This window comes from Lichenostomus cassidix, unplaced genomic scaffold (genome assembly GCF_008360975.1).
Source record: "Lichenostomus cassidix isolate B80296 unplaced genomic scaffold, HeHo_3.0 HiC_scaffold_55, whole genome shotgun sequence".
NCBI classification, from domain to species: Eukaryota; Metazoa; Chordata; class Aves; order Passeriformes; family Meliphagidae; genus Lichenostomus; species Lichenostomus cassidix.
In genome coordinates, this window is record NW_028148054.1 from 85,563 (window position 1) to 99,716 (window position 14,154).

Below are 14,154 nucleotides of genomic sequence, written 5' to 3' on the forward strand. Positions count from 1 at the left end.
TTTCGGATTTTTTTCGAATTTATTTTCGAATTTTTTTTCGAATTTTTTGCCGATTTTTTCCTGTATTGCTTTTACCCTGCGCGGTGCATTGTGGGTAACGAGGCAAAACTCCTCACAATGCATTGTGGGTAACGAGGCAATTCCCCCCCAGTCCCGGCCGCCATCTTTTTTTCGAGGGTTTTTTTTCGGTTTTTGTGGAATTTTTTACGGTTTTTCTTTGGTTTTGGGGGATCTAGGGGTTTGATTTGTTAAATTATAATTTTTGAGGATTTTCCCGGATTTATTTCGATTTTTTTTCGAATTTTTTCGATTTTTTTTCGATTTTTTTCTTCTTTTTTTTTCCTATTTTCGGTGCTTTTTTTTTTCCCGCGCAATGCATTTTTTTTAATTTCTTGTGGGATTTTCTTTGGTTTTTCGGGACATTTTTTGCGTTTTGGGGGTTTTAGGGTTTCAGTTTTTCTATTATTATTTTTGCGGATTTTTCCGGATTTTTAAAAAATTTTTTTCGGATTTTTTTCGGATTTTTTCTTCCTAATTTCGGGGGTTTTTTAAAATCTCCCGCGCAATGCATTGTGGGTACCGAGGCAAAACCCCGCTCACATTGCATTGTGGGTAACGAGGCAATTCTGACCACTCCCGGCCGCCATCTTTGCTTTCGAGGTTTTATTTTAATTCTTGTGGGATTTTCTTCGCTTTTTCTGGGTTTGGGGGGTTTTAGGGTTTTTATATTTTAAAATATTATTTTTAGGGATTTTTGGGGATTTTTCCGGATTTATTTCCATTTTTTTCCATTTTTTTTTTCTTTTTTTTTACTATGTTTGTTTTATAGCATTATTAGGGGTTTTTGTGGAATTTTCTTTGGCTTTTCGGGGGATTTTGCGGTATTTTTGGTATGTATTTTTAAATTATAATTTTTTCGGATTTTTGGGGATTTTTTCGAGGGTTTTTTCGAATTTTTTTTCGATTTTTTTCCGATTTTTTTTTAATTACGTCTATCCCCGCGCAATGCATTGTGGGTAACGAGGCAATCCCGACCCGTCCCGGCCGCCATCTTGGTTTTGGAGATTTTATTTGTTTTCTGTGGAATTTTCTTCGGTTTTTCGGGTTTTTTCGGGGTTTTAGGGGTTTGAATTTTTAAATTATAATTTTCAGGGATTTTCCCGGATTTTTTGGGACTATTTTCGAATTTTTTTTCGATTTTTTTCGAATTTTTTTTCGATTTTTTTCCGATTTTTTCTATATTATTTACCCCTGCGCGGTGCATTGTGGGTAACGAGGCAAAACTCCTCACAATGCATTGTGGGTAACGAGGCAATTCCCCCAGTCCCGGCCGCCATTTTTTTTCGAGGCTTTTTCGGTTTCTGTGGAATTTTCTACGGTTTTTCTTTGGTTTTGGGGGATCTAGGGGTTTGGTTTGTTAAATTATAATTTTTGAGGATTTTCCCGGATTTATTTCGATTTTTTTTCGAATTTTTTCGATTTTATTTCGATTTTTTCTTCTTTTTTTTTCCTATTTTCGGTGCTTTTTTTTTTTCCCCGCGCAATGCATTGTGGGTAACGAGGCAATTCCGCCTAATCCCGGCCGCCATCTTTTTTTCGATCTATTTTTTTTTAATTTCTTGTGGGATTTTCTTTGGTTTTTCTGGACATTTTTTGTGTTTTGGGGGTTTTAGGGTTTCAGTTTTTCTATTATTATTTTTCCGGATTTTTCCGGATTTTTAAATAATTTTTTTTCGGATTTTTTTCGATTTTTTCTTCCTATTTTCGGGGGGTTTTTTTAAACTCCCGCGCAATGCATTGTGGGTACCGAGGCAAACACCCACCACATTGCATTGTGGGTAACGAGGCAAGGCCTACCCTCACTCCCCCTCACGTACCAAACCCTCACCTTTCCCAGGTAAACAACTCCACCCAAACCGGTTCAAACCACTCCAAACCAGTCCAAACCAGTCCAAACCAGTCCGGCCTTCCCTCCATGGCCACCCTGGCAGTCTCGGCGGCCCTCGGGGTTGCCCTCGGCGGGCTTTTGGTAGCCACGCTAGGCCGCAGAGCCCCGCTGGGCCCTGAGGGGAGGAGGTTGGGATTCCGGGCCAGGCTGGTGGCGCATCGGGGAGGTGAAATTTGGGGAGATTTTGGGGGATTTTTGGGGGAAATTTGGGGTTTTGGGGAAATTTGGGGGAAATTGGGGGTTTTTGGGGAATTTTGGGATTTTGAAGGAATATTCGGTGTTTAGGGGGAATTTTGGGGGAATTTGGGGCAAAATTTGGGGTTTTAGGGGAATTTGGGTAGAATTTGGGGAGAAATTTTGGGGAAATTTGGGGATTTTGGGGGATTTTAGGGGAATTTTGGGGGAAAATTTGGGGAATTTTGGAGAATTTCAGGGAAAATTTGGGGATTTTGGGGGAAAGTTTGGGGAAATTTGGAGGGTTTTGGGGGAAATTGGGAGAATTTTGGGGAAAATTTGGAGAAATTTGGGGAGAAATTTAGGGAAAATTTGGGGAATTTTGGGATTTTGGGGGAAATTTGGGGAGGAATTTGGGGAAAATTTGGGAATTTTGGGGGAATTCGGGGCAAAATTTGGGGTTTTAGGGGAATTTGGGTAGAATTTGGGGAGAAATTTTGGGGAAATTTGGGGATTTTGGGGGATTTTAGGGGAATTTTGGGGGAAAATTTGGGGATTTTGGGGAAAAAATGGAGAAAATTTGGGGAAATTGGGAGAATTTCAGGGAAAATTTGGGGATTTTGGGGGAAAATTTGGGGAAATTTGGAGGGTTTTGGGGGAAATTGGGGAATTTTGGGGAATTTGGGGAAAATTTGGGGGGAATTTGGGGAGATTTGGGATTTGGGGAAATTTGGGGAAAATTTGGGGAAAAATTTAGGGTTTTATTGAAATTTGGGGGTTTTGAGGGAAATGAGGATTTTGGGGTTTTGGGGGAAAATTTGGGGTTGGGAAATTTGGGATTTTGGGGGAAATTTGGGGGTATTTGGGGAATTTTGGGGGAAAATTTGGGGGTTGGGGAATTTTGGGGGGGTTTTGGGGATTTTAGGGGGAAATTTTGAGGAATTTTGGAGGTTTTTGAGGGGAAATTTGGGGATTTTCGGGGAAATTTGGGGTTTGGGGGAAATTTTGGGGATTTGGGAGGAAATTTGGGGGAAATTGGTGGACTTTTGGGGGAATTTGTGGGTTTTAGCGGAAAATTTCGGGATTTTGAGGGGAAATTTGGAGGAATTCGGGGTTTTGGGAGAGAAATTTGGGGAAATTTTGGGAGAATTTGGTGGAAATTTGGGGGATTTTGGGGGTTTTGGGGAAAATCACGTTTTAGGGAAATTTGGGGATTTTAGGGGGAAATTTGGGGGTTTTGGAAAATTGGGGTTTTTGGGAGAAAAATGGGTTTTTAGGGGAAAATTTGGGGATTTTAGGGAAAATAGTGGAGTTTTGGGGGAATTTGGAGGATTTTGGGGGAAATTTGGGGATTTTGGGAGGAAATTTGGGGATTTTGGGAGGAAATTTGTGGAATTTGGGGTATTGGGGGTTTGGGGGGAAAATTTTGGGGAATTTGGGGGAAATTTGGGGGTTTTGAGGAGAAATTTCGGGGTTTTGGGGGGAAATTTGAGGATTTGGAGAGGATTTGGGTGGAAATTTGGGGATTTTAGAGGAAATTTGTAGTTTTTTGGGGGAAATTTGGGGTTTGGAGGGAAATTTGGGGAAAATTTGGGGGAATTTTGGAGGAATTTTGGGAATTTGGGGAACTTTGGGGATTTTTGGGAAATATTGGGGGGATTTTGGGGAAATTTGGGTGTTGAAATTTGGAGGTTTTTGGGAGGTTTTGAGGGGAAATTTGGGGGAAATTGAGAAACTTTGGGGGAATTTGGGGGAAATTTGGAGTTTTGGGGATGCAAATTTTGGGATTTGGATGTTTTGGGGCCAAAAATTTCAATTTTGGGTGTCTTAGGGAGCCAAAGTTTGGGGGTTTTAGAAATGAAAATTTGAGATTTTTGAGGTTTTGGGACCAAAAATTTGGGATTTTTTTGCGTCTTAATGACCCAAATTCCTCCTAATTACCTCCCTAATTATGCTAATCAACCCCTAATTATGCAAATTAAACCCCTAATGACGCTAATTAACCCCTCAGGCGCCGGGGAGCGAATCGAAAACACCCTGGAAGCCTTTCAGCAGTGAGGCCACGCCCCCTTCCCCTTAGCCACGCCCCCTTTCCCTTAGCCACGCCCCCTTTCCATTAGCCACGCCCCTTCCCCATAGCCAGTAACTTTCTTTTAGCCATGCCCCTTTCCCTTGGCCACGCCCCTTTCTATTAGCCCCGCCCATTCCGTTAGCCCTGCCCCATTTCTTTTAGCCATGCCCCTTCTCCTTAGCCACGCCCCCTTTCCCATTAGCCACGCCCCCTTTCTCTTAGCCCTGCCCCTTTTCATTTAGTCACACCCCCGTTGTGCATTAGCCACGCCCCTTCCCATTGGCCACGCCCCCTTTCATTGGCCTCACAATTTCCCTTAGCCACGCCTCTTTCCATTTAGCCACACCCCTTTCCCTTTAGCCACACCCCTTCCCCTTAGCCACGCCCCATTTCTCTTAGCCCTGCCCCCTTTCCATTTAGTCACGCCCCCTTTCTGCATTAGCCACGCCCCTTTCCCCTTAGCCACGCCCCCTTTCCCATTTAGCCACCCAATTCCTTAGCCACACCCTCTTTTCCCATTAGCCACGCCCCTTTCCCCTTAGCCACGCCCCTTCCCCTTAGCCACGCCCCTTTCCTTTAGCCACGCCCCCTTTCCTTAGCCTCACTATTTCCCTTAGCCACACCCTCTTTTCCCATTAGCCACACCCTCTTTTCCCCATTAGCCACGCCCCTTGTCCTTTAGTCACACATCTTTTCTCTTAGCCACACCCTCTTTTCCCATTAGCCACGCCCCTTTCCCTTAGCCACGCCCCCTTTCTTAGCCTCACAAGTTCCCTTAGCCACGCCCTCTTTTCCCATTAGCCACACCCTATTCCTTAGCCACGCCCCCTTTCTCTTAGCCCCGCCCCATTTCATTTAGTCACAGCCCCTTTCTGCATTAGCCACGCCCCTTCCCCTTAGCCACGCCCCCTTTTCTTAGCCTCACCATTTCCCTTAGCCACGCCCTCTTTTCCCATTAGCCACACCCCCTTTCCTTAGCCACGCCCCTTTCCCATTAGCCACACCCTTTTCCCTTAGCCACGCCCCTTCCCCCTTAGCCACACACTTTTCCATTAGTCACGCCCCCTTTTGTGCATTAGCCACGCCCCTTTCCCCTTAGCCACGCCCCCTTTCCCATTTAGCCACCCAATTCCTTAGCCACACCCTCTTTTCCCATTAGCCACGCCCCTTTCCCCTTAGCCACGCCCCTTTCCCCTTAGCCACGCCCCTTTCCTTTAGCCACGCCCCCTTTTCTTAGCCTCACTATTTCCCTTAGCCACACCCTCTTTTCCCATTAGCCATGCCCCTTTCCCTTTAGCCACACCCCTTTGCCCTTAGCCACGCCCCTTTTCCCGTGGCCACACCACCTTACCATTAGCCACGCCCCTTTTGTCATTAGCCACGCCCCTTTCACCCTTAGAAATGCCCTTTCCCCTTAGCCACGCCCCTTTTCCTCTTAGCCACGCCCCTTTTTTGACACCCCCCCCCCACCCCCTCTTAAAGGAGCAGGCCGCCCCAAAAACCCCAAGCCACGCCCACTTTTCAAGAGGCCACGCCCCTTTGTGAAGCCACGCCCACTGCTTAAAGGGGCAGTGTTGATGTTATTTAGCCACGCCCACTTTGGCCCCGCCCATTTTAGGCTCCGCCCTCTCAAAGTGACAGAGGGGCTTTGGGGTGTGACCACGCCCACTTTGGAGAGGCCACGCCCCCTTTCTGGGGCACCACCCACTTTCTTAAAGGGCCAAGAGCAACTTGAAAAGGCCATGCCCCTTTTAAAGAAGCCACGCCCCTTTTTAGACTCCTCAGAGTCTCTTAAAGGGCCAGACGCGCTTTCAAACTTGGTCACGCCCACTTTTGATAAGCCACGCCCCTTTCCGACCCACCTCCCAGTTCTTAAAGGGCCAGAGCGTCATTTTAACTCCAAGTCCCGCCCCTCTTAAAGGGCCAGCGCCGCTTTCTTTCCCTCTCCCCTCCCAACCACACCGCGGCGGCCATTTTGGATTCTAACCACGCCCACTTTTAATAAGACCCACCCACCTCTTAAAGGGCCAGAGCACCATTTTAACTCCACCACCTTCTGGCCACACCCCTCTTAAAGGGCCAGCGCCGCTTTATTTCCCCCCTCCTTCCAACCACACCGCGGTGGCCATTTTGGATTCTAACCACGCCCAATTTTACTGAGCCACACCCACTTCTTAAAGGGCCAGAGCACCATTTTCACTCCACCCAGTTTAAGCCACGCTCCTCTTAAAGGGCCAGAACCACTTTAAAAATGTGACCACGCCCACTTTTCATCAGGCCACGCCCCTTTCCCCTGCTCCGCCTACTTCTTAAAGGGTCAGAGCACCATTTAAACTCCACTGCAATTAAGCCACGCCCCCTTCCAAAGCTCGACCCACTTCTTAAAGGGCCAGAGCGCCTTTTTTTACTCCACCCAGTTTAAGCCACGCCCCTCTTAAAGGGCCAGAACCACTTTTAAATGTGACCACGCCCACTTTTCATAAGCCACGCCCCTTCCTATAGCCACACCCACTTCTTAAAGGGCCACAACCCCATTTAATGCCTAGCCACGCCCCTCTTAAAGGGCCAGCGCCGCTTTATTCCCCTCTCCCCTCCCAACCACACCCCGGCGGCCATATTGGATTCTAACCACGCCCACTTTTAATAAGCCACACCCACTTCTTAAAGGGCCACAACCCCAATTTTAACTCCAAGCCCCGCCCCTCTTAAAGGGCCAGAACCACTTTATTTCCCTCTCCCCTCCCAACCACACCGCGGCGGCCATTTTGAATTCTAACCACGCCCACTTTTACTAAGCCACACCCACTTCTTAAAGGGCCACAACCCCAATTTGGGCCCCAAGCTCCGCCCCTCTTAAAGGGCCAGCGCCTCTTTATTTCCCTCCCCCCTCCCAACCACACCGCGGCGGCCATTTTGGATTCTAACCACGCCCACTTTTCCCCGGCCCCGCCCACTTTCTCCCGGCCCCGCCCGCAGCGCGGTGGAGGAAGGCGCGGACCTGCTGGAGCTGGACGTGAGGAGAACCCGCGACGGCGTCGTCGTGGCGTGTCACGACAGGGAGCTGTGGCGGCAGAGCGGCAGCCATGTCGACGTCACCCAGGTGGACTACGAGGTGGGCGGGGCTCGGCTGGCCACGCCCAGTTTTGGCGGGAAAACGGGTGGTTTGGGGAGGGACGGAGTCGGGGAAGAAATCGGAAAAATTGGAATGCAGAAAATAAAAAAAAATTTGGAAAAAATTTGAAGTTAAATAGGAATAAATTGGAGAAAATTGAAAAAGGAAAAGAAAAAATTTGGGAAATTTAAGATTTTGAAGGGAGGAAAATGAAAAGGAAAAAAATAATTAGAGAAATGGAAATGGAAAAAATTTCTGGAAAATGAAAATTAAAGAGGAAAAAATTGGAAAAATTCAAATTTTGAAAGAGTTGGAAAATGAAAGGAAAAATTGGAGGAATTGAAAAAGAAATTTGGAAAAAAATTTGAATTGAAAAAAAGAAAAATTTGGAAAAATGAAATTTGGAAGAGAGAAAAATCTAGAAAGAAAAACAAAAAGAAATTGAGACAAAATGGAAAAATTAAAAGGAAAAAATTGAGAAATTGGAATTTGGAAGAGAGTTGGGAAATTTAAAAGGAAAAATTTTGAAGTGAAGAAAATGGGAAAATTCAAATTGAGAAAGAAAAATTGAGAAAATCAAAATTGAAAAAAGAAAAAATTTGGAAAAATTAAGATTTTGAAGAGAAAAATGAAAAAGGAAAAAAAATAATGAGAGAAGTTGAAATGAAAAATCGGAAAATTTTAAAACTAACGAAGAAAAATTGGAAAAAATTGAAATTTAGAAGAGAGATAGAAAAATTGAAAATGAAAATGTAAAAAAAAAATTAAAGTCCGATAGGAAAAAAATTAAAATTGAAATTCTAAAGAGAGTTAGAAAAATTAAAAGGAAAAAAAAATAATTTGAGAAATTGAAGTGAAAAAAAAAAGGAAAAAATTCAAATTGAGAAAAAAATTGGAGAAAATCGAAATTGAAAAAGAAAAAATTTGGAAAAATGAAGATTTTGAAGAAAAAAAATGAAAAGGAATAAAAAATTGGAGAAAATTGAAATAAAAAAAAAATTTTGGAAAAATATTCAAGTTGAATTTAGGAAAATTTCAATTCAAATCAACTCAGAAAAATCAAAACCAAATTCAGGCAAATTTAAATTTCTGCTTTTTCCGTTGAATTTCCCTCATTTTTCCCCCAAAATTCCCCAATTTTTCCCAAATTTTTCCCCCAAAATTCCCATTTTTTTCTCTCCAGGATCTCCCAGCCTATCGATGCCCCCTGGAGGTGACATTTTCTCCAGGTAAAAATGGGATTTTTGGGTGGAAAAATGGGATTTTTGGGGAATTTTAGGGGAAAAAATGGGAATTTTGGGTGGAAAAATGACAATTTTAGGGATTTTTTAGGGGAAAAAATGGGAATTTTGGGTGGAAAAATGGGAATTTTGGAAGGAAAAAAATGGGAATTTTGGGTGGAAAAAAGGAAATTTTGGGGAATTTTTGGGTTGAAAATGGGAATTTGGAGAATTTTTTTAGGTGAAAAATGGGAACTTGGGGAATTTTTGGGGTGAAAATGGGAATTTTGGGAGCTTTGGGTGAAATGATTGGAATTTTTGGGGGGAAAAATGGGAATTTTGGGGAATTTTTTGGGGAAAAAAGGGAATTTTGGGGTGGAAAAATGGGAATTCTGAGAACTTCGGGGGAAAAATGGGAATTTTTGGGAGGAAAAATGGGAATTTTGGGGAAATTTTGGGTGAAAAATGGGAATTTTGGGGTGGAAAAATGGGAATTTTTGATGGAAAAACTGGGAATTTTTGCAATGGAAAAATGGGAATTTTGGGAGTAAAAATGGGAATTTTGGGTGGAAAAATGGGAATTTTAGGGAATTTTTTGGGGAAAAAAAGGGAATTTTGGGTGGAAAAAAGGAAAATTTGGGGAATTTTTGGGGGAAAATGGGAATTTGGAGAATTTTTTAGGTGAAAAATGGGAACTTGGGGAATTTTTGAGTGAAAAAAGGGAATTTTGGGAACTTTGGGTGAAATGATTGGAATTTTTTGGGGGATAATGGGAATTTGGGGAATTTTTTGGGGGAAAATGGGAATTTGGGGAATTTTTAGGGGAAAAAACGGGAATTTTGGGTGGAAAAATGGGAATTCTGAGAACTTCGGGGGAAAAAATGGGAATTTTTGGGATTTTTGGGGGGAAAGTGGGAATTTTGGGTGGAAAAATGGATTGGGAATTTTGGGTGGAAAAATGGGAATTTTGGGGATTTTTTAGGGGAAAAAATGGGAATTTTGGTTGGAAAAATGGGAATTTTGGGGAGTTTTGGGGGAAAAATGGGAATTTTGGGGATTTTTGGTGGGAAAATGGGAATTTTGGGTGGAAAAATGGGAATTTGGGGAATTTTTTTGGGGAAAAAAAGGGAATTTTGGGTGGAAAAATGGGAATTCTGAGAACTTCGGGCGAAAAAATGGGAATTTTTGGGATTTTTAGGGGAAAAATTGGGAATTTTGGGTGGAAAAAGTGAAATTTTGGGAATTTTTGGGTTGAAAATGGGAATTTTGGGGAATTTTTTTGGGGAAAAAAGGGAATTTTGGGTGGAAAAATCGGAATTTTAGGGAATTTTTAGGGGAAAAATGGGAATTTTGGGTGGAAAAATGGGAATTTTGGGGATTTTTTAGGGAAAAAATGGGAATTTTGGGTGGAAAAATGAAAATTTGGGGAGTTTTTGGGTTGAAAATGGGAATTTTGGGGAATTTTTTTGGGGAAAAAATGGGAATTTGGGGAATTTTTGAGTGAGAAAAGGGAATTTTGGGAACTTTGGCTGAAATGATTGGAATTTTTGGGGGGAAAATGGGAATTTTTGGGAATTTTTTGGGGAAAAAAGGGAATTTTGGGAGGAAAAATGGGAATTTTAGGGAATTTTTGGGGGAAAAAAGTGAATATTTCATGGAAAAAATGGGAAGTTTTGGGAATTTTTTTGGGTGAAAAATGGGAATTTCGGGTGGAAAAACTGGGAATTTTTGCGATGGAAAAATGGGAATTTTGGGGAATTTTGGGCAGTTTTTTCCTGTTATTTTGGGTGATTCTTTTCGGGGAATTTTGGGTCATTTTTGGGCTTCATTTTTTCCTCATTTTTCTCTAATTTTTTGCTCATTTTCCCCCCATTTTCCACTCATTTTTTTCTCATTTTTTCCCCATTTTTCCTTCATTTTTTGCTCATTTTTTCCCCTTTTTTCCCTCAATTTTTCTCTCATTTTTGGGCTCATTTTCCCCATTTTTTCCCCATTTTCCCCCATTTTTTTTCTCATTTTTGGGTTCATTTTTTCCCCATTTTTTCCTCATTTTTTGCCCATTTTTTTCTCTCATTTTTCCCCATTTTTCCTCACTTTTTCCCCATTTTTTCCCATTTTTTTCCTCATTTTTTGCTCATTTTTTTCCTCATTTTTCTCTCATTTTTCTCTTGTTTTTTGCTCATTTTTGTCTTATTTTTTCGGTTAATTTTTGGCCAATTTTTCCCCATTTTTTCCCCATTTTTTTCCCCATTTTTTCCCCATTTTTCCCCATTATTTCCTCATTTTTTGGGCTCATTTTTGGCCATTTTTTTCCCATTTTTCCCTATTTTCCCCATTTTTTCCCTCATTTTTTGCCCATTTTTTTGCTCATTTTTTCCCATTTTTTCCTCATTTTTTCCTCATTTTTTCTTATTTTTGGGTTCACTTTTTGCCCATTTTTTCCTCATTTTTTGCCCATTTTTCCCTCATTTTTTTCCCCATTTTTCCTTCATTTTTTTCTCATTTTTCTCTCATTTTTTTCTCATTTTTCCCCATTTTTTCCCCATTTTTTGCTTCTGTTTTTTCCTCATTTTTCCCTCATTTTTCTCTCATTTTTCCCTCAATTTTTCCTCATTTTTTGGGCTCATTTTTGGCCATTTTTGGCCATTTTTGTCCATTTTTTGGGCTCATTTTTCCCCATTTTTTCCCATTTTCCCCTCAGGCCGTTTCTCCCGCGGCGTCGATCGCCGAATTCCCCGATTGGTGGAAGTTTTCCAGCTCTTCCCCCGACAGCCAATCAGCATCGAGATCAAGGACGACGACGATGACCTCATCAATGAGGTCAGCAAGGCGTGGCGGGAAAAAAAAAATCCCCAAAAATTGGGAGTTTTGGGTCATTTTGGGGGAATTTTTGGGGGTTTTGGGGAATTTTGGGGAATTTTTGGGTTATTTTGGGGAATTTTTGGGTTATTTTGGGGAATTTTGGGGAATTTTTGGGGAATTTTGGGGAATTTTGGGACAATTTGGGTCATTTCTGCGGAATTTTTGAACAATTTTGGTTCATTTTGGGTCACTTTGGGGAATTTTTGGTTTATTTTGGTTCATTTTGGTTCATTTTGGTTCATTTTGGGGAATTTTTGGGGAATTTTGGGTCATTTTGGGGAATTTTGGGGAATTTTGGGTCATTTTTGGCTCATTTTGGGAAATTTATGAGTAATTTTGGGGAATTTTGGGGTCATTTTTGGGTCATTTTGGGTCATTTTTGGGGAATTTTTGGGACATTTTTGGGTCATTTCGGGTCATTTTTGGTTCATTTTGGGGAATTTTTGGGGAATTTTGGGGAATTTTTGGGTCATTTTGGAGTAATTTTGGGGCATTTTTAAATCATTTTGTGGAATTTCGGGTCATTTTTTGTTTATTTTGGGGAATTTTTGGGTCATTTTTGGGTCACTTTGGGGAATTTTGGGGGATTTTGGGGGTTTTTTGGGTCACTTTTGGGTCATTTTTCATCATTTTTTTCTCATTTTTGGGTCATTTTTTCATTGTTTTTCCCCATTTTTTCCCCAATTTTCCCCCAATTTTCCCATTTTTCCCCATTTCCCCCATTTTTCCCCATTTTTCCCCAAATTTCCCATTTTCCCCCAATTTTCCCCAATTTTCCCCATTTTTTCCTTCATTTTTCACCATTTTTTGGGGTCACTTTAAATCATTTTTGAGTCATTTTCCCATCATTTTCCCCATTTTTGGGTCATTTTTTTAGAATTTTCCCCCATTTTTTGCTCATTTTTCCCCAATTTTTCCCCATTTTTCTCCCATTTTTTGTTCATTTTTCACCTTTTTTCCTCATTTTTCACCATTTTTTCATCATTTTTCATCATTTTTGGGTCATTTTGGGTCATTTTTCACAATTTTTCCTCATTATTTTCCCCACTTTTCCCTTTTTTCCCATTTTCCCATTTTCTCCCCGTTTTTCCCATTTTCCCCAAATTTCCCATTATTTTCCTCATTTTTTCTCCATTTTTTCACCAATTTTCCCCATTTTTCCCCATTTTTCCCATTTTTCTCAATTTCCCCATTTTCTCCCCATTTTTTGCCCATTTTTTCCCCATTATTTTCCCCACTTTCCCCCGTTTTTTGGCCATTTTTTCCCCATTTTTCCCCAATTTTCCTCATTTTTTCCCCATTTTTCTGCAATTTTCCCCCAATTTTCCCCATTTTTTCCTCAATTTCCCCATTTTTTCCCCATTTTTCCCCATTTTTCCCCATTTTTTCCCACTTTTCCCATTTTTCCCCATTTTTTCCCCATTATTTGCTCATTTTTCCCCATTTTCCACAATTTTTCCATCGTTTTTCCCCATTTTTTCCTTCATTTTTCACCATTTTTTGGGCCATTTTCCCCCAATTTTCCCAATTTTTCCCCATTTTTCTCCCATTTTTTGTTCATTTTTCACCATTTTTTCATCATTTTTCATCATTTTTGGATCATTTTTGGGTCATTTTTTAGAATTTTCCTCCATTCTTGGGTCATTTTTTCCATCATTTTTTCTCATTTTTGGGTCATTTTCCCCAATTTTTCCCAATTTTTCCCCAATTTTCCCCAATTTTCCCCAATTTTTCCCAATTTTCCCATTTCTCTCCCCATTCCCAGGTCGCCTCTCTGGTCCGGCAGTTCCGCCGCGATGACGTCACCATCTGGGCCTCGTTCCGGGAGCCAATCATGAGGAAGTGCCGCCGAGCCGTGAGACACGCCCACTTCCGGCCACGCCCACTTCCGGCCACGCCCATCCCCAAAAAATACCAAAAAATTTTTTAAAATTCAAAAAAAATCACTAAAAAATCACCAAAAAATCTCTTAAAAAAATCCCGAAAAATCAGAAAAACTTTAAAAAATTCAGGAAAAAACTCTTTAAAAATTCAGAAAAAGAAAATCACAAAAAATGCCAAAAAATGCCAAAAAATACCAAAAATAAAAGAAAAATCCCCAAAAAATCTTCCAAAAAACCAGAGAAAAATCAGAAAAAATCCCTTTAAAAATCTCCATAAAATGAGAAAAAAATCCCAAAACATCCCAAAATCAGAAAAAACTCTAAAAAACCCCCAAAACTCCCTAAAAATTGCCAAAATCCAAAAAAATTTCTAAAAACCCTTAAAATCGCTAAAAATCACACCCCCAAAATTGCCAAATAAAACCTGAAAATTCCTCCAAAAAATCTAAAACCAATGCCAAAAAAATCCCTAAAACATCAGGAAAAAAATCACCAAAAAACCCTAAAAAATATCCCAAAAAATTCCCAAAAAATCCCCAAAAAATCAGAAAAAAATCCCGAAAAAATCCCCCAAAAATGAGGAAAAAATCCCCAAAAAATCAGAAAAAAATCCCAAAAACATGAGAAAAAAATCCCAGAAAAACCTAAATAATCCCAAAAAATCAGAAAAAAATCCCTAAAAAATCAGAAAAAAATCCCCAAAAAGTCAGAAAAAAATCCCAAAAAATCCCAAAAAAATCCCCAAAAAATCAGCAAAAAATCCCCAAAAAATCAGAAGAAAAAAATCCCAAAGAATCCCAAAAAATCAGAAAAAAATCCCTAAAAAATCCCAAAAATCCCCCAAAAATCCCAAAAAATCCCAAAAAAATCCCAAAAAAATCCCC

General features: G+C 40.9%; 1 protein-coding gene across 1 annotated transcript; it reads left to right on the forward strand.

Moving 5' to 3' along the window:
• The first annotated feature begins 1,903 nt into the window (after positions 1-1,903).
• LOC146420144 (lysophospholipase D GDPD3-like) lies at positions 1,904-13,317 on the forward strand. The gene is made up of 6 exons (XM_085048595.1): positions 1,904-2,114; positions 4,134-4,176; positions 7,170-7,305; positions 8,489-8,534; positions 11,227-11,345; positions 13,153-13,317. Exons 1-6 carry the CDS (start codon positions 1,976-1,978, stop codon positions 13,315-13,317), a joined length of 648 nt encoding a protein of 215 aa, XP_084904721.1. The 5' UTR covers positions 1,904-1,975.
• Positions 13,318-14,154: the final 837 nt, after the last annotated feature.

What these genes read in the sequence shown, in the direction of transcription:
- LOC146420144 (XM_085048595.1), top strand. Translation starts at nt 1,976, where the DNA reads ATGGCCACCCTGGCAGTCTCGGCGGCCCTCGGGGTTGCCCTCGGCGGG. An exon ending in ACCCTGGAAGCCTTTCAGCA is followed by an intron (nt 4,177 to 7,169) that starts GTGAGGCCACGC and finishes CCCCGCCCGCAG; the next exon opens with CGCGGTGGAGGAAGGCGCGG. An exon ending in TCACCCAGGTGGACTACGAG is followed by an intron (nt 7,306 to 8,488) that starts GTGGGCGGGGCT and finishes TTTTCTCTCCAG; the next exon opens with GATCTCCCAGCCTATCGATG.